Below are 23880 nucleotides of genomic sequence, written 5' to 3'. Positions count from 1 at the left end.
AATTTAGATGCATTAATATATCTGAGGACAAATCAAGCAGGGGACACCTTGCTCAGTACCTGAGCCATTCTTAGTTTAATCCAGTAGTCTCAGATTACAATAGTAATGTGCAAAACTTCATCTAATTTAAACAACAATGGCAAAAGTAATTACTTGTGGCAGGTTTGTAAACAGGAGGAGAAGGAAATAAGTGTCCCATGGCTTTTCTGTACCGTTTCTAGCTGACAATTCTGTGGGGAGCCTAGGCCATGAGAAGTATTGCAGCTCACCTTCATAGCAATCTGGTGGCAGTAACTATCACAATTCCTGTTCTTTTCTATTAACTACTGGTACATCATTTTTCCTGGCTATGCAAAAGTGACCTAGGAAGAGGTAGAAAGACAGGGACATTTGCCAGTTCTTCATGACTATTGAAGATCTCAGGTCTCGGATAGAAACTTGAATTATAACAGTTCTTCCATTCCTTGGAGAACTAGAGAACTTCCATTTCAGGGTGGAATTCAAGGAGCCCATTTCCAAATATAACAAAACTACGTGAATAAAGTCAGCTCTTTTCCAGCAGCACTAATTGCTCTTTAGCCTTCACTGATCCCCAGAAATACTTATTACTCATTATGTAAACTGTTGTAAAGAGAGAGAAACACGTGAAGACATAGGCAAGTGCTGAGGCCGATGGTAGTGGCAGCAGGATCCAGAGAGTTATTAGTGGGATGGATGACAACACGTGTCAGCAATATGTGGAGATGAGAACTAGGGTGTTTTTCACAGACTGCAACTTTATAGGACCTAGTACTATTGATCAGACCAGCTCTGTTGACTCTGGTGGCATTTAAAATTTAGAAAAATACTCTGGCATCAGAGCAATTATAATACTCTGCACCTTTAATCTGAGGATGGCAATGCATTTTACACCTATAAAGTAATTAAATCTTACTTCCCCATGAAGTAACCAATTCACCATCCCTTACATTACAAGCTGGTGAAAGGAGTTTCAGAGTAGCTAAATGACTTATTAAGGTTCCATAGAAACTTAGCAGAAGGACCAGAATCAGAATTGGGAATCTGTGGGCTGCTGCCTTGACTACACCGCTGGTCTGACAGTATCCAATCCTGAACGTTTCCTGTAAAGTGCTGAATAGCCTCAATTCTCGTTGACTTTAAGAGAACTTAAGGCATTTAACTCAACTTGAAGGAGAGAGCAATCTCTTAATTGATTTTAATGGAAGCAAGATCAAACTCTGCGGAAGGAAAGGAGATCTATCAGTAATGTCTCAGTTGAAGCATGTGGATTACTAGTCCATACAAAGCAACTGTGAACGGGGAAAGATCACTGCTTTTCAAATAGCTCTGCTGACTTTGTTACACAGTCTACATTGTGCATTACATTGTGCCCCAAAGGTTCATTATGCTGGTCTTAAACAATTACAACGCTCTGCAGCACCAGGCTTAGTAAATCACAAGCAGACTCATGTTGTTGTATTTAGGCTCCCTCTAGCGACTAGCTTAAACTTTATCTCTGTGGTACTCATGTGAACACAGAGGTTAAAAAAATGAAATTGGTCCAAACTACAAATACCAGAAGCTCTCAGGACAGCTATGGAAGGACCCCGGGATAGGACTCCCAAATAATTTGGTTCTAAATCTCTATATATTAAATAAAAGCTTTAATATTCCAAAATAAACATTTATGAGAATGATCTACTGAGTTGATGTTTCTGTCAGCTTTTGTTTTTCTCTTTGCTGTGTGACAATTTCCACCTGTCAGCAAAGTGACAGGAAGAGAAGGACCCAGACCTTTCAACCTGATTTGCAGTGCATTTAACAGGAAACAGCTGCACCAGTCTGGGATTTACCATGGAAAAGATCCTGAAAGCTGAACTGAAGACTTCCCTTCTCAAGGCATTTGGCAGCTCTGGAGGAGGGTGCATTAGCCAAGGCCAGAGCTATGAAACCGACAGTGGGCGAGTGTTTGTTAAAATCAATCACAAGCCTCAGGTTAATACTGACAGACTTTTAGCTGATAATGTTGATGCTTATAGAGAGCAGTGGGTTTGTTTAGTTGCCTGCAGATGCTTGCTGAGGATTGTAAATGGTGTGTTTTCTAGCTTCAGATGTTTTTCTCTCTTTAAGAACTGAAATATTTTATGGCAATGCTTAACACATCAGACTTGGTTAATAATATATTTAATGCTACTGTAAAGCAACTTGAGGTTCCTTAATCATAGAATGTGTAATAGAATTGACCTGGTGGCATAAAAAGCAGAGTAGACAGCTGTTGCCTTAGTGCTTAAAATGTGGAATAATCACTTGGCACTGGAGCAGCTGGCGTCCTGGTAGTGACTGCTCTCGTATAAAGGTTGAGACCCGTGATTTGCCACTTGGAGAGCTTTCTGAGGATTCTTTCAGTGGGAGAGGGTGTGACTCAACAAACCCATGGGTTCCCTGAGATGTGCAGAGCTCTTGAGCATCTGTATTGCCTCCTGATGCCATGGAGACAGCTCCTGCGTCTGATGTGCTCTTAAAAGCTTCTCTATATGTCATCACCCGTCAAGACCTTTTAAGAGACCTGTTTCACCTGGTGCAGTGGGAGCTGAAGTAAGGTAGTACTGACAATATTGGAAATGTTTGAAGGACAGGCTGCTCTCTAAACTCTAGCAACTCTCATCCTGGTCCCTTTCTACCAGCACAGCCTTAATCCCACAGGATCCCCCGCCTTCCTTGCATTGATCTCTCCTCCTGGATCTTCTTAATTTTTGCTGCCATCTACTACAGAGGTGGAGGCAAGTATAGAGTCCTAGAATCAGTGGACTGGAAGGGACCTTGAAGATCATCAAGTCTGGTCCCCTGCTGTAGGCAGGAGGTTAATGAGCTCAAACTTGCTCAATGAGGTGCTTATCCAACCTCCTCTTGAACACCTCCAAGGATGGTAACTGCACTGCCTCTGCCAGGAGTGTGTTCCAGGTTCTAGTTACCCTTATGAAAAGAAGTTTTTCCTTATGTCCAGTCTAAATCTTCTCTCTATTAGTTTGTGTCCATTAGTCCTTGTCCTCCCAAGGGATGCCTTCATGAAGAGTTGCTCCCCCAGATCTTGGTGCTCCCCCTGACATACTTGTAGTAGCCCTTTCTGTTGTAGACAAGACCTCATATTTAAATAAGTTGAATGATTATCTCTATTGTGTTTTAAAAAAGGAGAGAAGATTAGTACCCTAATTGATAAGGAGTAGTCTTTTCAGCATGTATCTGACTGAGGCATTGCCACTTACTTGGTGGTATCTATCTGATTTCTGGAATGGCTTCCCAGAATATCAGTTAGGATCTTTTTCTTATTTTTTGCATAAATCTAGAATAATGCATGAATAAATAAATAACTCAAATGGTTGGTGGTAAGGTAGAACTGGAAATAGGGTTTGAACTGTAACCTTATCTCTAAGCATCCTATCATTTTTTGAAAGCTTGCATCCAAATGTGGCTTTTTTTGCCTGAACAAAAACAACTGTTCCATTTACAATTGAAAGGTGAACTTTTAAGACAAAATATGTGAGACAGTGAAAAGCAGAAGCACAGAGGAGCTGAAGGAGTTCTAGTGTAGTGGGAGACAGTGTGACTGCTTTACCACTTCTTACTGTCTGATTTATAATACAGACTGTTCCAGGATCTATTGTTAGGCAAGCAGTGTTAGCGCTTCATTTTTAGAGGCTTTGTTAGAAAAACAGAAAGATTTAGGAGGAGAGATAGAAAGGAACCCTTCTAAATGGGCATTGCTTCTGTCACATAGCAAAGCTTTTTAAAGTAGTTGATGAAGTATTGCCATGTTTGAAAGTTTAACTAGGTATATGAGAAAGCTAAGTCATACAACCCAATAGCTTAGAGCAGTGATTCTTAACTAGGGTGCCACAGCACCCTAGTGTTCTTTGAGAGCCTTTCAATGTCATGCAGTGTCATGCAATATTAGTACTGTTAGGTGTTCAAACTTGATTCACAAGATAAACCCAGAGAGTTTAAATGGGAATTCAGTGTTAAAAATACTATGAGTGCCTGTAGATATGTGGGGAACCTGCTCCAACACACTGTAATTACAACATATGGGAGCAGATTCAATCAAGTGTGCTGGAGTGTGCTTATTGGGGTGCTCTAGCAGCCTCCACATCTCATTTATTCAATGTCCCCATGCTTCAAAATGGTGGCAGGGGCACTTTAGCTACAGCTTTATTTAAAGCAACCTGGTGCCATTTTGAAGTGCAGGATGCTGAATACATGAGACACTGTGGGCACCTTAATTAGAGTGGCTTAAAGTGGTCCCCACCGCCTACCCCCTGGAGCACATGTAAAGATGCCTTATGAGTGTTAAAAATACTGAGACCTGCTGTGGTCTTCTGGAGTTTTTTGTGCAAAAAATAGCTCTACTACTTTTCTGTAGTCAAAAATGAGTGAAAACAAAAAGTGACCATTTTTGAGAAGTGTCCTGAATCTAAGAAGCGGTGCCTCAAGTCTAAAAAGGTTGAGGACCAATGCCCTAGTATTACCAATGGTTCTGTGCATATACAGAAATTATTAAATCAGCTTTCAGCTGATTGCTATAAAGATGAAACTCAAAGTTAAAAAATCCTTTAAAGTTCATTGAAATATAATGAGGAAATATCTTCAGGTTATGTATAAAGCTGATTTATTCTTCATGTTTCTTTAAAGAAAAATTGCTCTTTTTAGGGCTGTCAGTTTATCGCAGTTAACTTACATGATTAAAACAAAAACAAATTAATGTGTTATATTTTTATATAACGCATACATCATTTTGACAAGCAGAGCAGACCAGCTCTGGACCAGCTGGAACCTGTGCACACAGCCCTGACCCTGGTCTGCCCTGTGCCTGCTCCAGACTCACCCATCTGCACTAAGCAGCAGTAGGGGCCTGGCAGAAACTGCTACTTGGCACAAGGGAAAAGCAGCCCCTCTCCCTTACCGCTGCTGAGCCATTCTTGCCATAGCTGCACAGAGCCTGTACCCAGGCTGCCCTGTGGCTCCTCTCTGCTGTCATCACCGCAGCCTTTGGGCAGTGCAGAGAAGCCGCAGGGCAGCCTGGGCACAGGCTCCGGGCAGCTGGAGCAAGAAGAGCTCAGCAGTGGTGAGGAGGAAGGACTGCTTTTTTTCTGCGCTAAGCAGCAGCTTCTGCCTAGCCTCTGCCACTGCTCAGTTTGGGCAGGTGAGTTTGAAGCAGGTGCAGGGCAGGTCAGGTTTGGGGCTGTTCACACAGGCTCTAGGTGGTCCACTCCGGTGAGTCTGGAGCAGGCATGGGGTGGGGCTGGGGCTATGCCTTTTTGGTTGTGGTGAGGAGTTGCAGGGCACATGAACAGCAAGGATTTGGGTGGGGGACTGCTGACTATTGTTTAACTATGCAATTAGAATTGCAATTAATTGCAACGTTTTTTAACCTCATAAATCGCTATTAATTTTTTAAATTTCTGTCAGCTCTAATCTTTTTATAACTCAGTCAACCTAAAAATTAAATCCAAAATTATATTTCACATGATTTCTCTGTCTTCCTTACTAGTGCTCTAACCTTCAGTCTATTGCATATAAGCAGGCCCCAATTTTGCCCAATCACAATTAGTAGTAGGATCATGACCTAAATGCTATTTGTAGTCTTTACTCAGGCAAAGTTTCCACTGATGTACATGGAGATTGTCAGAATAAGGAGTAGGCTTGAACAAACAACCATTCCCAAAACAGGCATTGCACTTTGTTCTTCTGTACTTAGGATACTAGTTCAGGGCTTGGAAGACCAAGGTTTATGTTCCTGCTATTTCATAGTCTTTTTGTGACTTTGGTCTAGTCACTTTTTCTCTCTTTGACTTACTTTTCTGCTTTAAAAGTCCCCTATCTCAGAGGGCTGCTGTGAGGGTAAATAAGTTAAAAGACTGAGGTATTCAAATAAGTCAGTAGACTTTATCTATCTATTACAGAGTCTTGTAAGTACTTAAGATAGATAAACCTTTTTTTCTTTTCCTATTGAAATAGAATAAAATAGTACAAAATGTGGAGACATTTCTGTTTTCAAACCCTGAAATCAGATATGTAGCAAGCATCTGCAGATGTTTAAACAGAAGAAAATGTGAAGAAGAAAATGCAAGGATAGAGATCTGTATTCAGAATTATTTTTGAATTGGAAAATGCTACTTTTTCAGGCTGTACTTGGGCTTTACTGTGAGTAAATAAAAATGGAGCAGAGAATTTCTCTGCAAATTTGTAAGTCAGTTTGTCAGAAACTGATAAACCTAGTTTATCTAATTCTGAAACATACTGTTAGAAACTGTTGGGAAGAGTAACAATATAATTATGAACATGAAACTGTTCAGAAATAAACTACTGGAGAATGCTTGTGCTTAAATCTTCCTTTTGTGGCTGGCCTGGTCTGTCAAACCAATCTGTTATTTACAGTTTAAGGATTTAATCCTTTACTTCTAGTAGTTTGTGTTTTTGGTTATTAGGTTTTAACCTCACCAAAAACTATGGGGGCCATAGTATATAGTCAAATGTTTGGTACATGTACGTGCTTTAAGAGTTTACCATGCAAAGTTGTATATTGTGTTGTAATGTAGAAGATTTGCAAGAAAAATAAATACCTATATATGTATATCTATCGATCGATTGATCAATGTCTGTCTGTCTATCTATCTGAAGTAATTAAACAATCATTCTGAATGTAACTTGCTAATTTGCTGCTACACTTTATGATTAAGGAGGAATAAATGTGCTGATTTCACAATCCCCTATCCCTCATGTGCCCCCCACACCCCGAAGGAACCCATGAAGACCAAAATAAGTGATATTCTTGTATTGACAGGCAAGAAAAATGTTTGAAGGTGAAATGGCAAGTTTGGAGGCTATTCAAAAGACCAACACCCTGAGAGTACCTCAGCCCATTAAAGTGATTGACCTGCCTGGAGGAGGTGCAATGTTTGTCATGGAGCACCTGAAGATGAGGAACCTTAGCAAGTATGCGTGAATTTCATACTGTTCTTTTACTGCAATATTTAGAGTTGCCTGCTTATACTTCAGGTCCATCAATAAGACTCTTTTCAGCAAGTGATATCTTGGTCTTGGAGACATTAAAATCAATGGTCAAACTTCTGGGCATAATTCCCTGCTGGTATACTTTCATTTGCTTCAATGGAGTTATGCTAGTAGAGAATGACCCGTTAAAAATGCCAGCAAAATATTCCACATTATTCATATACCTGCCAGAACTCTGAAAATTTCCCCCCTCTTTTACCTTTATCTATCATATACTGAAAACTTTAGTGTGAGCTCTGCTGGCAGGAAACAGCCCATGTCATATACATTTTCTCAGGTAATTAACTTGTCTCTGGATGCTTCTCATTGCCTACAGTCATGCCAACCTGTTTCAGCACTCCCTTTTCTTTTTAAATGGCTGCCTGATTCATACACTTGTTTCCTGCCATTGCTGGTCTTAATTTTTCAGAGAATGTTCTTAAAGATATGTTTTCAATGCATAGTAACATGTTCAGTTTTTTGTCTCTGATCTTAAGGTATTCTGCAAAGCTTGGGGAGCAGGTAGCAGATCTTCACCTTTACAACCAAAAACTTGGAGAAAAATTAAAGAAGGAAGGAAACACAATCGGTAGAGTATAGATTTTCTGGACTAATAGAACACTGGTATCATAGCTTTTGAATGTGATACCGTGTTTAATACATATGACATTATAATCCTTATGAGTAGAAAAAAACTGTATAAAAGAAACATTAATTGGTAAGACACCACCTACATGTACATGTGTGTTAATTTGTACTTTATATATAAAAATATTACATATAAGGATTATATGGTATATATGTGCATGTGTGTGTATATAATAATGTGAATATATGTGTAATCCTTTCATCCATGAAAGACCAAACTGAAAAAGTTTTTTAACTCTTTACTTTCCCTCTGGTTTGTTAAATAAAATACCTGCTGACATTATAATTTAAATAAATAAAGAAGATTTCTATTGGTTTTAGGTTTGCTTTTTTTTTACACAGACTCAAAATTTGTGTCAAATTAATCTCTCAGTGCCTTTTAAAACTTTTAGCCTTCCTGGAGTCACAAGATACAAACCAGTGAGATTATTTTTAACTAACATTAAAACAAGATCCTATTAAAAATGCCCACAGGTCAAAAACAGGTAACTTGTTATATAATGTATAAGACCAGTTTATAAAGCATGCACAGATGCTAGAGATGATATTTTACAACTTATGTTTACAGTAAATACAGTGCACTTTTTATTAAAAGAATTACTAATTATTCAACAAATGTTTGAGCTTGTTTGATAGAGGAGCTCTAGTTTTATTTACAGAATACACTGCAAAGATAATTCAGTAGGATCCTAATCCAGTTTCTACTGGAGTCAGCAGAAAACTTTTAATTTAACAAGTGGGAAAGAAAAAATTACTTTTTTTGTTTGATATCTACAATTTCACAAACAGTTAATTACTTATGTTTTGTAAAGTTTTCTGTCTAATACGGTCAGAGCTTGATTTATAAACCTGTGGCTGTTACACAGTTCAGGACCGGAGACAGAAATCACTTGTTCACAACCCTGATGTAATCAATCTTTTTGTTGATAAAGGTGCAGGGCGTGCTCAGCCTCACTATGTGGATAAATTTGGATTCCATACAGCAACATGCTGTGGCTATATACCACAGGTAAGCCCCAGATCTATGAAAGTTATTACATGGTAAAATTGGGAATTAATTCTACATTATGCAGAGGTGCCGAGTACATGGGGGAGCCGAGGGCCCTGGCTCCCTTCAGGAAGAGTGCTGTCACCTGAAATGCATAAATCTTTCCACATGTCCATCATCTTAGGGCCCCCTTCCCTGGCAAAAATACAAGTTGGCACCTATGACAGGTAAGTGACTTGTTTTATTTGTAATACTTTGTTATGATAACTGTTTTTGTTCTTGCCATTTCATTCTGATCTTACAAGTTAAGTATTTTTCCTCCTTCAACTTATGAAAATCTGGGGTGTGTTTTTTTTCATTATGGGAGGGGAGGCAAAAGCCCCCCTCCCAACATGTCCTGGAATCCTGCCCGACGAGCCCTGATGCTCACTGCAGGGACCGGGAGAACACACCGATGCAGGCTCGGCAGTTCTGCAGCTACCTGAGCCTGCGAATCGGAGAGCCCTGAGGGCAGGGCCTAAAACCAGTGTGGGGGCAGCTGGGGAAACACCCAGCTGCTCGGAGGTAGCGGAGAATGCCGCTAGGGAGAGACGGGCAGCAGAGCCGCGTAGGAGCAGCGGAGCTGGGCATGGGACAGAAGCCCCAGCATCCACCAGGAAACCCAGGTAAGGAAAACCACAGGTCAAGGCTCGGGGAGCTGAAGTTGGTCGGAAGGGCATGGCAGGGAGAAGGAGGTCATTCCCATCATCATGAGTGAAGACCAGGCTGTGCTGGAGCATTCAGTTACCCTGGGGAAGGGCAGTGAGCGATGGCAAGACCAAGCGGGCAGCTGGGTGAAGAAGGAGGAGCAGGCAGCAACTGACCCAGAGCCCGGTGGGGAAGAGGTGACTTCTACCAGGTGATGGGAGCATGAGTGATGAACTCCTAGCCTGCTGGTCCCTGGGAAAAGTAACCGGAGGGACAGATGAAGATTCATTCGTCCATCCCAGGGAGGTAAAGGGGTCCCGGGGAGCCAGAGTCCCATTATACTTCATTGGCAGACACCGAATGTTTTTGCCTTGAGTGAAGACGCTTCTAAGTTATCGTTACCAGATGGGGCATGTTTTAGTTATCTGGAGCAATTGATGACCAAACATGTCCGACCCTACTCGCGTGGGCCTCGGGGGTGAGAAGTGATCATCCCGGGGAAGATTACAGGGAGCAGAGCCCTCCCAGGGCATGGATGTGGGAAGGGTGGGGTAAAGGGGAGGTTTGGAGCCCCACGAAGAAAGACCAGGGTCAAGTCCCCTTTTGGGACCACTGACAGTGAACTGCCTCCCCATCAATCAACATAAAAGGCATGGCAGGCGAGTAGGGGCAGCGCTCAGAACCATCTAGGTGGCCCCAGGGTGTGGTCTCACCCTAATGTTGGTGGGGAAGAAGGCACCAGCCAGGAAGAGGCCGAAGCCTTACAACACCTACCAGCGACATTCATGAACAGGTCTTTTAACTTTCTGACTGATGAGGTTTTGTTCTTAATTAAAAACATGTAAAAGATATCTTAAAAAAGTCTCATTCAATATACAGTCTTGTCTCATTCATTGAGTATAGGTCACCTGTACTTAAAGTGAGTATCCTGTGAAAAAATAGTAGATGACTATGTAAATAAAGAATACATCATAACACACATAAATAAGGAAGTGAACAAATGTTACATGGATTACCTTAATTTTGGCATTCCTTAACCTTTGAATGCTTAATTATCTCATTGTAATAATGCTATTTCAATGTAGCCTCTTCATGTGTGCAAATACCACTAGGGTTATTAAAACACCACTGAAACAGAGCCACCTCTGAGACAGCTATTTCACAGTAGACAGTAAGCCTATGTAGCCGTTTTGGAGAGGAAGTGAAATTTTACAGGTTCTCTACTTTGTAGGATACTTGATAGAATATGGATGCCATCATAAATCATTTTTTTTTCCCCAGCATCTCTTCTCAGTTCTAAATGGGTGAATTTTACCAGTGGTAAGACACATGCAGCCCTTAAATCCCTCTAAAAACTTCAGAGCATGCTTTCTGCAGTGCCTGACCCTTTGGTTAACTCTGCACAGGACTGAATTTTCAGTCAAACTATTTAATTGAGCAGACTTTTGAGAAGGGCTTTGCAGGCCACTGGTTGTTCACAAATGACAGTTTGAGACTCAATATGCAATGTCATGCATACGTTATATGAAATGTCAGGGGGAATTTTGGGATGTAGACTGTAATTATCTCAGAGCTAACATAACCAGAGGCAACATAATGTGATTAAAGGGTTAGGACACCTCAGTGACTGGAAATGTCCAGAGCTTTTGTTTTATATCTCATATGGAAGACAGAGCCTCTGTTAGTGTGGGTATGGTATGAAGTACACCTCTAAGAAAATGATCAACAAAACATCAAGTAGCATTTCTTAGATTCACAGATTGTTAGGTGCTGGAAGGGACCTCGCAAGATTCTTGAGTCCAGCCCCCCTGCACCAGGCAGGAAAGACAACTGGTGTTAGGTGACCCCAGCAAGGTGACTGTCTAGTCTCCTCTTGAAGATTTCTAGGGTAGGTGACTGCACCACCTCTGGAGGGAGCTTATTCCACAGTCTGGAGACCCTGACTGTGAAGAAGTTTTTCCTAATGTTAAATCTAAAATGGTCTTCGAGGAGTTTGTGGCCATTACTCCTGGTTTTCCCCAAGGGTGCCCTGGTGAACAGTTGTTCGCTGAGCTCTTGATGTATTCCCCTGATGTAGCGGTAGCTGCTACCAAGTCCCCTCTCAGCCTTATCTTTTTTGGGCTGAAGAGTCCCAGGTGCCTCAGCCTTTCCTTGCATTGCTTGTCTTGCAAGTCTCTGATCATACAAGTGGCTCTTTTCTGGACTCTCTCAAGCTTTTCCACGTCTTTGTTGAAACATGGTGCCAAGAACCGGACACAGTACTCCAGCTGTGGTCTCACCAATGCCAAGTAAAGTGGAAGAAACACTTCCTTGGTTTTGCTTGAGATGCATCAATGCACCTCAAATTTTAAGTTTTTCTTGTAAGAGTACAAGGATCAAACAGGCCTTTCCCCTGCCAAGAACACGGGTAGCATGGCTGCCGGGTATAGTATCAGAAGTACAAGTATACAGAGATGTCATGTTGAAAAAGATTAAGTATATGTTATTGTACTGTTTCTCTTAAAGTGATCCTGATTTCCTGGACTATGATATTTTATTTGCCAGGTGAATGAATGGCAGAGTGATTGGCCTACTTTCTTTATCCGGTACCGACTCCAAGCTCAAATGGATTTGATTGAGAAAGATTATGGAGACAGAGAAGCAAGAGAACTGTGGTCACAACTTAAAGTAGGAAAAATTAAAATGTGTCTAACAGAAATAAGAGATCTGTCATATCTATAAAAAACATACATTATGCATATTTCAAAGGCATTTATTTCAAACTATTTTTACAAAAAACATTGTTTTATTTTAGTGAACAAAACTAACATCACTGATGGTTTGGGTGTCAGAGCTAAATGAGTAGGGCATGCCTTACTATACAAGCCTTTTGAATTGGGTGCAAATTCAATAGGTGCATTCAATCCTGGCATTCAGGTGTACTTCAGGCACCACCTACTAATGACCAGCTTGTATATTATCTTTGAAAAGTTACAGTTTAAGTGAAGGAATATTTAGCAGTATTAATATATGGGACACTTGTATGTCAGCTACATCTGTAGACCTGGTTGTCTCCTACAGTTAGAATGGGGTCAGATTCTTGTGTTTGTGTTCCAGCTCTGCCACTGACATGCTTAATGACCTTTGCCAAAATACTTAGCTACTCTCTTAGTTCCCCATCTATGCAATGGGTCTTTGTGTTGGATAAATTACCAACGCATGGGTTCAGCATAATATATAGATAACTGAGGCAAACATAGCAGCTTACATGAAAATCACTCTTATTCATTTACACCATACACACCATTCACACCAAGTCACCTATCTGCGGCACTTGGAGTTGCACTGCGGTGGCCAGTCGCAGGCTTCTTTAAGGCGATGTTTAGTAGAGAGGGGCGCCAGCTTCAATTCTCTTGATGTGCAGACAGGCTGGTGTTGCTGGTTAAGGCATCCATCCCGGGTCAGCCTTCACTGCCCTTTGATCTCCATGGGGCAGACTTTGACCTGTTGCAATTATCCAGCTATCAATTATACACCCACAGCACCCATACACCCCCCCCATCCTTATTGTTTTTTTTCCTGCAAAATGGAAATACATGTAAAATGGCAGCTTAGCAGAAAGATAACCGAAGCATGGATATAATATATTCTAGAACATATTCTAACGTGCAAACTAGAAGACTAATTAACAATTGGAAAATGTCTTGTGGTCTAGGACTGAAGGACAAGGAAAGTATTTGTTGCTATAATAAACAAGCATTTCATAATATGCTGTGTAAATCTTGGACCTTCCACATTTTTACAGAACAGGAATGAAATAATTTCATTTTGAAATTTATGGGATCTGAAAGGTTATTGGCTTCAGCCCATTCAGAAATGACTGCTATGAACTGTAAAATAATCTGTAGTTGAAAATCATCTTGTTACAAAGATTTCACTTGTATATGAGAGTATTTTGTTTTACATGAAAGTAATTTTATTGGTATTGTAAAAGTCACTGAGCATGTCAGTGGCAGAGCTGGAACACACAAAAAAGAGGAAATGCCTTTTTGTGTACCTTCACCTATGATATGATTGAACTTTAATTCAGGGGAAGGAAAAATAAAAATGTAATCAGGTGGTTGCTTGTTTGGTTTGTTGTCAGAAATAATCGCACACATACTCATTTGCTCACTCACTCACTTGGTCTCTGGCAGCAGTTCAGGAGGTATATCAAAATGTTGGTAATGAGAGTTGCTTTCTTTTTAGTACTGTTCCAGTGAAGGCAAAACACTATTTTTCTTGTGATAGCTGACATGATCAATGCCTAGAATCAATATGGCAATATTGGATGCAAGTATTAATGATTAAATGATGCATTAAACCACCTGGAGCAAATCAGAATTATTTCCGATTAACACCACAGACCAACTCCTGCCCTTATACACTTCAATGAGAAAACAGCCTCATGATGATTGAAGATAGACAATAATTTTGATTAATTCTGGTTTTTACCTTATGTAACCCTATAATTTTTATTCTGGTGAAGTTATAAATTTGTACTTGCTTGTTTATGCTCTTTTTAGGTGAAGATTCCTGAGATATTCTGTGATGTGAAGATTGTTCCTGCTCTCCTTCATGGGGACCTCTGGGCTGGAAATGTAGCTGAGGATGACTCTGGTCCCATTATCATTGATCCTGCTTCTTTTTATGGCCATTCAGAATTTGAGTTAGCAATTGCTGGGATGTTTGGTGGCTTTAGCAGCTCTTTCTTCTCTGCCTATCACAGTAAAATCCCTAAAGCTCCAGGGTTTGAGAAGCGAAACAAATTGTACCAGCTCTTTAATTATATAAACCACTGGAACCACTTTGGGACAGGGTACAGGGGGTCTACCTTAAATGTAATGAGAAAGCTCTTAAAATAACCATGTAGAGAGTATTTCTCAAACAAAATCTCACATGGCATCAGAGTAATTCAGATTCCCTACTTGTTGACAGTAACACAAGCAAGGACAAGTGAAACACTGCTAAGAAACTACACAGCAGACATTAAAGGTTAAGGTGGTATATGTACACTTTTGAGCCCCACTAAATGCTTGCAGTAGTTGTGTAATTTATGTATTACTGACTAATTCACTAGCACATTACTCATAGACTGGGGAGGTAAAAATTGTGTACAGCCTGTTGTTATGATGGTGACCAGGTCTGAACAGAGGTCTGATTTATAGCCTAATCTCACCTCCATTGGCTATCCCACATCTACCTAGGTTTCTGCTTTCCCACTCATTTTACCACTCTTACTGCTGCCCTGTAAGCAGCTCCTTGTTCAGTAGTGAGATTCTGATACTGAAAATTATCATTTCCTTTCCTTCTTTAAGATATCATTTCCTTTTCTTCTTTAGTCTTCTACTTTTGTCTCCTTCCTCTGTTCTTTTTTCCCCCTACAATTCTTTCAATGTTTTTTCTCCTTCTCTTCTGAAGGTTCTGGTCCAGTAACTATGGGAGTCAATCAGAGTCTTTTTGGCTTTAACACTAATCACACTACACTGTGCAATTCTGTATGAAACAATTTCTTACATTTATGTTAATTAAAAATACTTCTGATTTTTTTTTTTTTTTTTTTTTTTTTTTTACTCTACTCTCTACAAGAAAAAAGGCAGTTAAATTAATACTCCCTAAAAGTAGGTTCTGTGTTTACTGAAGAATGAAATGTCTGGGCAGAAAGTGAATTTTCACTGTACCAGAGATTGATGAAAATACATTTGGTTTAAATCAACCGTTAAAAAACACATCAAACCCCTCTCTACACTATAATAATCCTGGGTGTCTGAGAACAATAAATCAGCAATGAAGGATGCATGTTGATTGGTGTTTGATAAATGTTAAAGTTATACAGAATTGGTGTATTGCAGACAAAGCCAGGCTAGTGCATCATTGCTGATTTACTGATATGACAAAGTCAGAATGTTTGGGTTAAAAAGTTACTCATTTTGATTATTCCTGCTTAGAATCCCTTGATTCTGCTTTTTTGACGTTTGATTCTTTTTTAAAAACAAATTCTCATTGATTTTGTTTTCTTTAAAAAACAAAACAAATGTAGGGTCAGCAGCTCAACAGTGTGAGCAGCAGTACAAAAAGTAATCAATCTACTTAAATAACTAAATGGGAATTAAGAAAATAATTATAGCTGTAATCTCACAAATTCATATTTTAGTAAGCAACTGTACTTGCAGAATCATAGTCATGTTTTAGACTGTGATGAGTTTTAATGACCAATAAGCAAAAACATTTGGTCCAAAATGCCAAATACATTTTGCCAGTTTTGTTTTAGCTTTAATTCTACCATTATGAATTACACTTTGAAAAAGAATACCTTTCCAAAAAAAGTGAGTTACCATAGATAGTGAAAAATGTAGATGGATTTTATCTGTTTTTGAATGTTTTCTTTTTTTTTTTTTATTGTTAATTTATATAATCTAACCTTAAACTCTCAGAAACCTTGGACAGGAATGAAGTGAATTCTGTATAAATATAATGAACAGAATAAAAAGATCAAATTAGAAATCATACTTCCTCTGAATTCAGAGACTAATGAGGCAAAATCATGGCAGTAATTGAAGTGAAATACTTGCTGTGCTTAAAATTGAAAGGTGGAGTAATCTTGTTGATGTAAGAAATTTTATACTGCAACTGTTCAGGTGCAGGATTCAGGTCTGAGACAATAGATAGGAAAGTTCATGAGAACTAATATTTCTTATATGAGAAATAAAATACATGTACTATGCTATCAAGTACTTGTGAAATTAAAATATGCGCACATCAAATAAAATAAAAATGCTCGCATTGCATTAACTGGATCATGGTGTTTCTGTATCTTGTGATTACAGCTTTCCTGAGCTACTAGTACTGAAACTAATGATGGGATGAGTCCCATTGTGTGCAGTTATTCAAGTGGGGTAGAGAGGTTGAGTACCGAGAGTGAGTACTGACAGTCCAGTACCAGGAGGCATGGCAGGAGGGAAGAAATGGAAAATTCCTGGGAGGAAAATTAATAGTCAGTAGGAAAAAAGTGTACAGAGAAATGTGAGGACTGGATGAGGGTGGAGATGTTTAGAATGAAATGAAGTGAAGTTGAGATTTTTCTGGGAGAGAAGTGGCTGGCAAAAAAGAATTGTATAAAACAAATTAATTGCTGCTACATTTTTTAGTCGTCTTTTTGCTGACTTTTTTTCCTCCTGCAGGAGATTTGTGTGAAGATAGTTCCAAGCTTCAGAATTGAGTATATTATACCAATCCTTGGTACAAATCCACATCTTGCATACTGCGTGCAGTTGTGGTCCCTACATCTCAAAAAGAATGTAGTAGAATTAGAAAAGGTACAGAGAAGGGCAGCCAAAATGGTCACGGGTCCAGAACAGTTGCTGTACTAGGAGAGACTAAAAAGGCTAGGACTCTTCAGTTTGGATAGGAGAAGGCTGAGGAGGGATATGATAGAAGTCTATAAAGTCATGAAGGGTGTGGACCAAGTGAACGGGGAACTGTTGTTCACCAAGTCCCAGAATACAAAAATTAGGGGGCATCCACTGAACTTAGTAGGTGATGGATTGAAAACCAACAAGAGGAAGTACTTTTTTATGCAACATGTAGTTAACTTATAGAATTCATTGCCACAGGAGGTAGTGGAGGCAGATAGTATAGTCAGATTTAAAAAAGGGTCTGGATAAATTCATGGATGATAAAACTATTAATGTATGGCTTACAAACCTTTTCCTCAGCAGGACTCCATTTAAACAATGGAAATTTTTTGTGACCCCAAAATGATGCAGACAAGATCAACAAGTCATAAATATGGCATAACAATGCTTATGGTCTTCATAGTTTTAATTGTAAATAATTTAAAATTATTTGTAGATAAAAAACACCATCTAAAAAAGCTATTACATGCTTTTATTTGACATTTATTTCAATTGCTTTAACTGTGGATTATATTTACTGTGCTTCTACCCTATGCTTGACCATAGAGAGTGGTATTACGGGTTTTTTCGCTGACTTTTCCTCAAGCCTAATTCTGACCCTGACAAGTGCAGTGGGCAAGACTAATGTTTCTTTGACAGGCAGAGGTTTCTTGCATTGTGCAATGCAATAAATCACTTCAAATGAGGCCCTCTGTGACTGCACAGACACGGACAGGGTGGTCTTGAATTTTAATTTCTGGCAAGATAATTCCTTTTCATATTGCTCGTAAAATGACCTTGGCTTTCCTTCATGTTCCCTGTGTTGTGAACTCAGATGACATTTAAGCTTGTTGGGTTGCATGCTTTTTACAAACAAAACAGCCTGGTACAAAACACACTGTGGTCTTTCTTTCCCACTCACCCCAGTACATGTAAATCCAAGCACAATGAGGGATTCATCAAATTTTCGCTTTCATGTCTTTCCTTTCCCATACTCATCCTTGTCATTAGTTTTATTGTTAGAACTCAAAGCAGAAACTTTTGGAGAAAAGCATCCACGTTAGATTTCTCTGTCATGTAAAACATATTTAGGCCAGCATCAACCTACTGATTTTTATGTCAGCTTCCTGTAACGTGTAAGCACCTTGCATTGGATCTGCAATTATCGTGTGGGGATGAATAACTGCCAGGGGCAAGAGCTGCATATTTATAAACAGGAGTATATTCATCATAATACTGACCGATTCAGGCTGGACATAAGAAAGAACTTCTTCACTGTCCAAGCCCCCAAGCTTTGGAACAGACTGCCACCGGAGGTGGTTCAAGCACCCACTTTGAATGCCTTCAAGACACATTTGGATGCTTATCTTGCTGGGATCCTATGATCCCAGCTGACTTCCTGCCCCTGGGACAGGGGGCTGGACTCGATGATCCTCCGGGGTCCCTTCCAGCCCAAATGTCTATGAAAATAAATGGTCGACACTGTTGAGCATCTTTCCAACCTCATTTTTGATCATTGCAACCCCAAATGGGATTGTGACTACAAGGTTGGGAACTACTGTATTTATGGCTATGGATCAGAATGGTTGGAGATGTTTCCTCTAGCATAGTCATAGAGAAGTAGGGGTGGAAGGGCCTTCCAGGGGTCATCTAGTCCAACCTGCTGTATCTGTAGCCAAACCGTCCCATACAACCATAAACTCTGCCACCAACCCTGACACAACACAGACCTCTCCTAACACCCTAACCTGCCACAGGTAAGGTAGGGGACCAGAGGTTCAAGGAAAACCCTGTACAAGAAAAAATGGACCAAAGGCAGGGGGATGCCAGACATCCTCCTCTTCCTGTGGGCAAGGTACATGAGCCAGATCTGCAAGCTGGTGACTGGTGCAGAGACCAAAATAGCCTGTCTACTCAAGTAGTTTGCAGGTCACCTCCTGAGACAGTGTGGGGTGTATGCACGAACCGAAAGGAGACTGTGGACCATGGAGCACCCCTGGTTCTACAGGATCCTGGATGAGTTCCGGGGTGAGTACGGGCTACCGAATGAATGCCCGGCTACCACATCCAACCACAGAAAGATACAGAAGGTGGTCAGAGCCAGAGACAGGCTATCGACCGTGGAGCTGCTCCCTGAAGACAACTGCCAAGCTGTCTGAGAGCAGATCTTCCACAAGGACCTATGAAAGGACCACAGAGACCTGAACTGGCTAATAGCTCACCAGGCACCCCCAGTGAGGGTGCGGAGACACAGAGATTCAGCACAGCTGCCCCAGGGAAATCTGCCAAGGCAAAACACAGACCATCGACCACCTCCTATGGCTTTGACCATACACCAAGTGGGTGTGGAAAAAGGAAAACTGGCTCCACAAAGAGGTGACAGCGGTCAGGTGGATGACAAGGAAGGCAGTGCTGTATCGACACTTGGTCCAGGAACCTCCCGATGTACAGACTCATATGGAGCTGGAGGAAACAGACTGCTAAAATGTTTCTGTGTGAACTCTAGTCCTACCACCATAAATTGGTGGGAGAGGACGGAGAAGATGCAGTCAACTCCATCTGGCAAGGACCTCCCAAGACGGGGAGTAGACAGGGATAACCAAGAGGCCAGTGACACAACCGGACCTGGAGTCAGCGCCCATGACAGCAGTAGTGGAAGCAACAGCGACAAGGACAGTGAATGGACTGAGAATGTAAACCCCAAAAGCGGGGCTAGGACTAAGAGACTGTGATTGGGCTAGGGCAGGGGCGTTCAAACTTTGTGATGCCGCGACCCCCAGTGCTGGATGGCAGCCGGGGACAGGGAGCTCACACAGCCGTTGCTGCCGTTCACTGCTCGTTGCTATCACTGTGCACCGCTTCTCCGGGCGGGCGAAATTTGCGGCCCCCTTTTAAGTTGCTCGTGACCCCGAGGCGGGTCGTGACCCACAGTTTGAGACCCCGTGGGTTAGGGAAAGGACTGTGGATGGGTGGGTGGGTGGGAGTGCGGGTTTATTCTAACAGGTGCGTGGGTTTTAAATATGGCATAAGGTATGTGCAGATAAGCTTTTACTAGATGTTGTGTTTATATTTCCCAAAAAATCCCCAACAAACAGGTGAAGCACAGCAGCCAGCTCCTGCTCTATGGAGCGTGGCCCATGCGGCTCACCAGGCCTCGGGAGATCACGTGCCCCTGCACAGCGCCATCAGTCACTGCGGGCGCCGGCGGCAGGAGGAGGCGCTTCCTGCTGCGCCCCACCGGGCGGGGGCGGGGCCGCGTTCGGGGACAGCCGCCCAGGCGCTAACGTGTCCCGCGCGGCGCGCCGTAGCCCGGGGGCGGAGCGGTTGGGCCCGGCAGAGCGCGAGCGGCAGTTGCTGGGGTGACGCGGCCCGGGGGGCGCTCGGGGCCATGGCGCTGAGTGGCGCGGACGGCGACAACCGTGAGCCCGATGTGATCGCCCAGGGGAGCGCCCTGGAGTGTTTCACGGAGGGTCCGGAGACCAGCGGTTTGATCCGCAACCTGCGCGGCGTCTGCGGGGACCTGGTGGCTCGCGAGGCGGCCGTGGAGAAGTTCGTAGGTGAGGGCAGATGCCCGTCCCCCTCCCCCCTCCCCTCCCGTGAGGCCGCCTCCCGTGCTAGGAGCAGGGGCCGCGGGGCATGTAGCCCAGGGTGCTCAGCCCGGTCCCCGGAGCTCGCCAGCCGCCGGGAAATGTATGGGTGATAATTTTCCCCTTCTCCCCCACCACTGCCAAGTGTGAAGCCCCTTGCTGCTGGGCCGTGGCCCCCTTCCCCACGCATTCGGGTGGGGCCCCCCATTCCCTGCATGGCTGGATTGGGCCCTTTTGGGGTGATCAGACCCAGCACTGCCATCCTAGACCCTCTGTCATCTGAGAGTGACTGGGAGGAACGTTGGCCTCATTGCTGACTTGCATCCCTCTTCCAGAGAGATCCGACTCCTCTGGTGGGGCTGGCACAGTTACGTGGGATGTAATGCAAAACCTTCTGATGCATCAAAACCACTGTTCCAGAAAACACTGATTTTATAGTTACTCCTCTAATGACTTTGAGGACATTAATCTGTATGCGTACAAATGGTTTCAGTCCTAGTCTCTATGAAAACCTCAGAAGGAGGAAGATCACTGCTGCCGTGCAGTTGTGTGTCATTAGCACCCCAGCAGACAGAAGTTCCCTTCTCTTTCAAGGTTTCTAGTAGTTCTGGGCCTGCTATTAGAGACTTTATAAATGAAGGGGACTTATTAGTTTTGGGGTTGCTAGTACCATGGCGATGACAGTCATGCAACCTTACTGACATTGCTTATAGTTTTTTTCATATTGTGGTATTAGCAGCTCTGAATCTGATTAATTGGCAAAGCTTTGGGATTGGTATTAAAAGCCTTGAAAATGGTGAGAGAGAACAGCTGTGAAACTGAGTAGCCCTGTTCATATTCAAGACCTCTAATATCAGCACTGTGACAGGTCTCCTCCCTTTACTATTTCTGGTGTAGTTTAAATGAAATACAGTTAGTTGCAAAGCAGACAGTTACGCTTTCACATAGCATGCAGACAGTGGGGTTGAAAGATGCTGTGCACCTAAGCAGTTTTACATACCTCACAGAAACCAGTATTTGGTACAAAGTAAGTAATGAGCAGCAAACCTGCTGTTTAGTGAATGATGTACTTACCTGGTACAGTGTACTTTGCTTGTACCATAATACTTACATATGTCACAAAGATATGGAGCTGTCATTTTTTTGTGATATCCTATAGGACATAGCTGGGGTGCTCAAGCCTTCAGCTTGCAGGCCAAATGCAGCATGTAGAACCATTGCATCTGGCCTGCAGGGCTCCCCACAAGTCAGAGAATTTGGCTGTGCGGGAGTGGTGGCCATGAATACAGCCATCCCCCACCCCCTGACTAATTTTCAAACCCCAAGACCCGCATGTCTGGTTGGAGCCAGGTTGCTCCCCTGCCCCTCCCCACCTTCCCCCTGACTGGGTTGGGGCTGGGCCACACGCCCTTTCCTCCAGGGGGCTGGGCCTAGGCTTTACCCCTTTACTCTTATGAGCCAGGCCACACTCTATTCCCCTCAAGAAGAGGGGGCAGGCCATGACCCCCTTTCTTTGTGGGGTTGGGGTAAGGCCAGGATGTGCCCCCATTCCCCTGGGGACCAGGCCATGCCATGGCATGCCCCCTTTTCCCTGCAGGGGTGGGTTACATCCCTTTCCTTGTGCTTGTGGGGCTGGTGAAGCCTCCTTTCCTTGCTCTAGGGCTGTCCTGCTCCCCACCCCCCAGTGTGGCTAAGTGGTGGCCACTCTGCCTTGTGCACTGGACTGGAACCACTATTTTGTCTGCAGTTGGACCAGGAATTGCTCATCCAGTTGGCCGGAGGAAAAATGTTGAGCATCACTGGGATATAGGGACATGTGTCAGGCTTCTACTCTAATGGGACTAAAGTGACAGTTGCCATAGTTGGTAAGTGCAACATAGGTGGATGAAGGATTTATGAGCTGGGAGCCAGATTGCACAGTTACGAGAGTCTTAAGGAAACACGGAAATAGTGAAAATGTGTCTTATGCACTTCTTCCATTATTTATGTAATGTCAGGTGACCAAAAAACCACTTTTGGCTTATTTTTATGTTAAATTTGAGTTGATATATTTATCTATATTGTTTTGACATAACTGGTAAGGTACGTACCTTAATAAGGCACTTGGTATGTGCCTTATTATGTTCCATAGAAGACGAACATAGGAATGGAAGGGACCACAAGCATCACTGAGTTCAATCCCCTGCAATTTCTGGCAACCGCATAATAGACATAAACATTTACTGTAGCCCTCCCCACGTATCTTAAGTTGCAGCTCAACCCCAAAGAGTCTATAAACTGTAGTTTTTTTTTTTTATACTGAAGATCCTAAAAGTACCACTGAAAAACAGCAAGAGAAATTAAATGTGCCACCAAAGCTTTAATCTGCTCACCATATTGGCAGAGACTCAATTCAGAGCAGGTGACAACAGTACACCAGTTAGGCACCTGATAAGCAGGGATCCTGGTTTTCCCTGATAAAAAATTACAAATTTTCTAATAAAAAACTAAATTGTCTGATAAACCCCCCCTAATCCATGATTAAAATTAAAAGCCCCCCAAAGCTCCCCCAGCCCTGCTGGTGCCCCTCAGTCCCCCCACAACAGTCTCTCAGCCCCACACACTCAGGCACACATGCAGACAGACACGGACACAGATGCATGCATGCAGGGACAGACACACACACCAGCAGGTAAGTGTGTGTGGGGGGATGGGGTGGAGTGGGGGAAAGGGAAGGGGTTTGGTGGAACCAGATCGAGAATTGGGGAGGGGGAGTATGTCTCTATGCCCGCAGCCAAGAGCAGGGCTGGGGGGGGCGAGGGCAGTGGTGCCCTTCTGTGGGCCACACACATGCCATGTGGCTGGACGTGGGGGGCAGGGTGGCTGCCACTGCCACACACTGCTAACACCACTGCCACAGCTGCACCCTGTGCTGCTTTGCCGTGGCCAGTCACATGTGCGGCTCTGTGGGCAAGTGGTGTGGTAGCGCCCATGGTGGTGGCTGCCGCATGTGAGTTTTCTCCCTGCCTCCCTTCCTCCCCACTCAGTGCCCCTCTATGGGCTGCACACATGCCACCTGGGTGGGGGGGGCTCACACGCAGCACCCCCCACCAGCACTGCCCTGTCCCATTGTTTGCCATGCTGCTTGCCCGCAGAGCCAGATATGCAACCGGCTGTGCCAAAACAGCACAGGGCATAGCAGTGGAAGTGGTGTGGGATTGTGGGAGCTGCTGTGTGTGAGCCCTTCCCCCCCAGCTAGCTGGGCAGCATGTGTGTGGACTGCAGAGGGGCAACAATGGGGGGCGGGGAAAATTGTTGCAAAATTGGGAAATCCACAGGTTTCTCTGCTAAAAGGTAAAATCTGTTTTTTTCTCCAATTAAAAACAGGAAATCTGTGGTTTTCTCTGTTTTTCTGTGTGGAGTGGAAAACCTGGATCCCTGCTGATAAGTTTTTCAGTACCACTAACCAGTGCACTCTACCTAATGGCCCATCTTTAGCTCTTGTCAGTCTGATGCTTTGGAGGAAGACTAA

General features: G+C 42.8%; 2 protein-coding genes and 1 non-coding gene across 3 annotated transcripts in view; all 3 read left to right on the top strand.

Moving 5' to 3' along the window:
* The first annotated feature begins 1815 nt into the window (after positions 1–1815).
* LOC149858852 (fructosamine-3-kinase-like) lies at positions 1816–16176 on the top strand. Its single transcript, XM_090061175.1, has 6 exons — positions 1816–1995; positions 6839–6990; positions 7545–7636; positions 8628–8704; positions 11915–12037; positions 13915–16176. The coding sequence occupies exons 1-6, from the start codon at positions 1855–1857 to the stop codon at positions 14251–14253; spliced, it is 924 nt and encodes a 307-aa protein (XP_089917301.1). The 5' UTR covers positions 1816–1854; the 3' UTR covers positions 14254–16176.
* On the top strand, positions 3176–3286 carry LOC149858853 (U6atac minor spliceosomal RNA). Its single transcript, XR_016444060.1, has one exon. It is a non-coding gene; the product is annotated as a U6atac minor spliceosomal RNA (small nuclear RNA).
* A 3891-nt stretch (positions 16177–20067) lies between the features above and the next one.
* TBCD (tubulin folding cofactor D) overlaps positions 20068–23880 on the top strand; it is a 220676-nt gene continuing 216863 nt past the window's right edge. Inside the window, exon 1 of the mRNA XM_090061103.1 lies at positions 20068–20339. Within this exon, the coding sequence (XP_089917229.1) occupies positions 20171–20339 (169 nt within the window). The 5' untranslated portion in view covers positions 20068–20170. The remainder of the gene's footprint in view (positions 20340–23880) is intronic.

Source organism: Crocodylus siamensis, chromosome 8 (assembly GCF_052110815.1).
Source record: "Crocodylus siamensis isolate JL-2025a chromosome 8, ASM5211081v1, whole genome shotgun sequence".
NCBI classification, from domain to species: domain Eukaryota; kingdom Metazoa; phylum Chordata; order Crocodylia; family Crocodylidae; genus Crocodylus; species Crocodylus siamensis.
This window is presented reverse-complemented; position numbering and strand designations above follow the sequence as displayed.

Coding starts and splice junctions, on each gene's coding strand:
- LOC149858852 (XM_090061175.1), top strand. CDS start 1,855: ATGGAAAAGATCCTGAAAGCTGAACTGAAGACTTCCCTTCTCAAGGCA. Junction 7,637..8,627: donor GAAGGAAGGAAACACAATCG/GTAGAGTATAGA, acceptor TTGTTGATAAAG/GTGCAGGGCGTGCTCAGCCT. Junction 12,038..13,914: donor AACTGTGGTCACAACTTAAA/GTAGGAAAAATT, acceptor TGCTCTTTTTAG/GTGAAGATTCCTGAGATATT.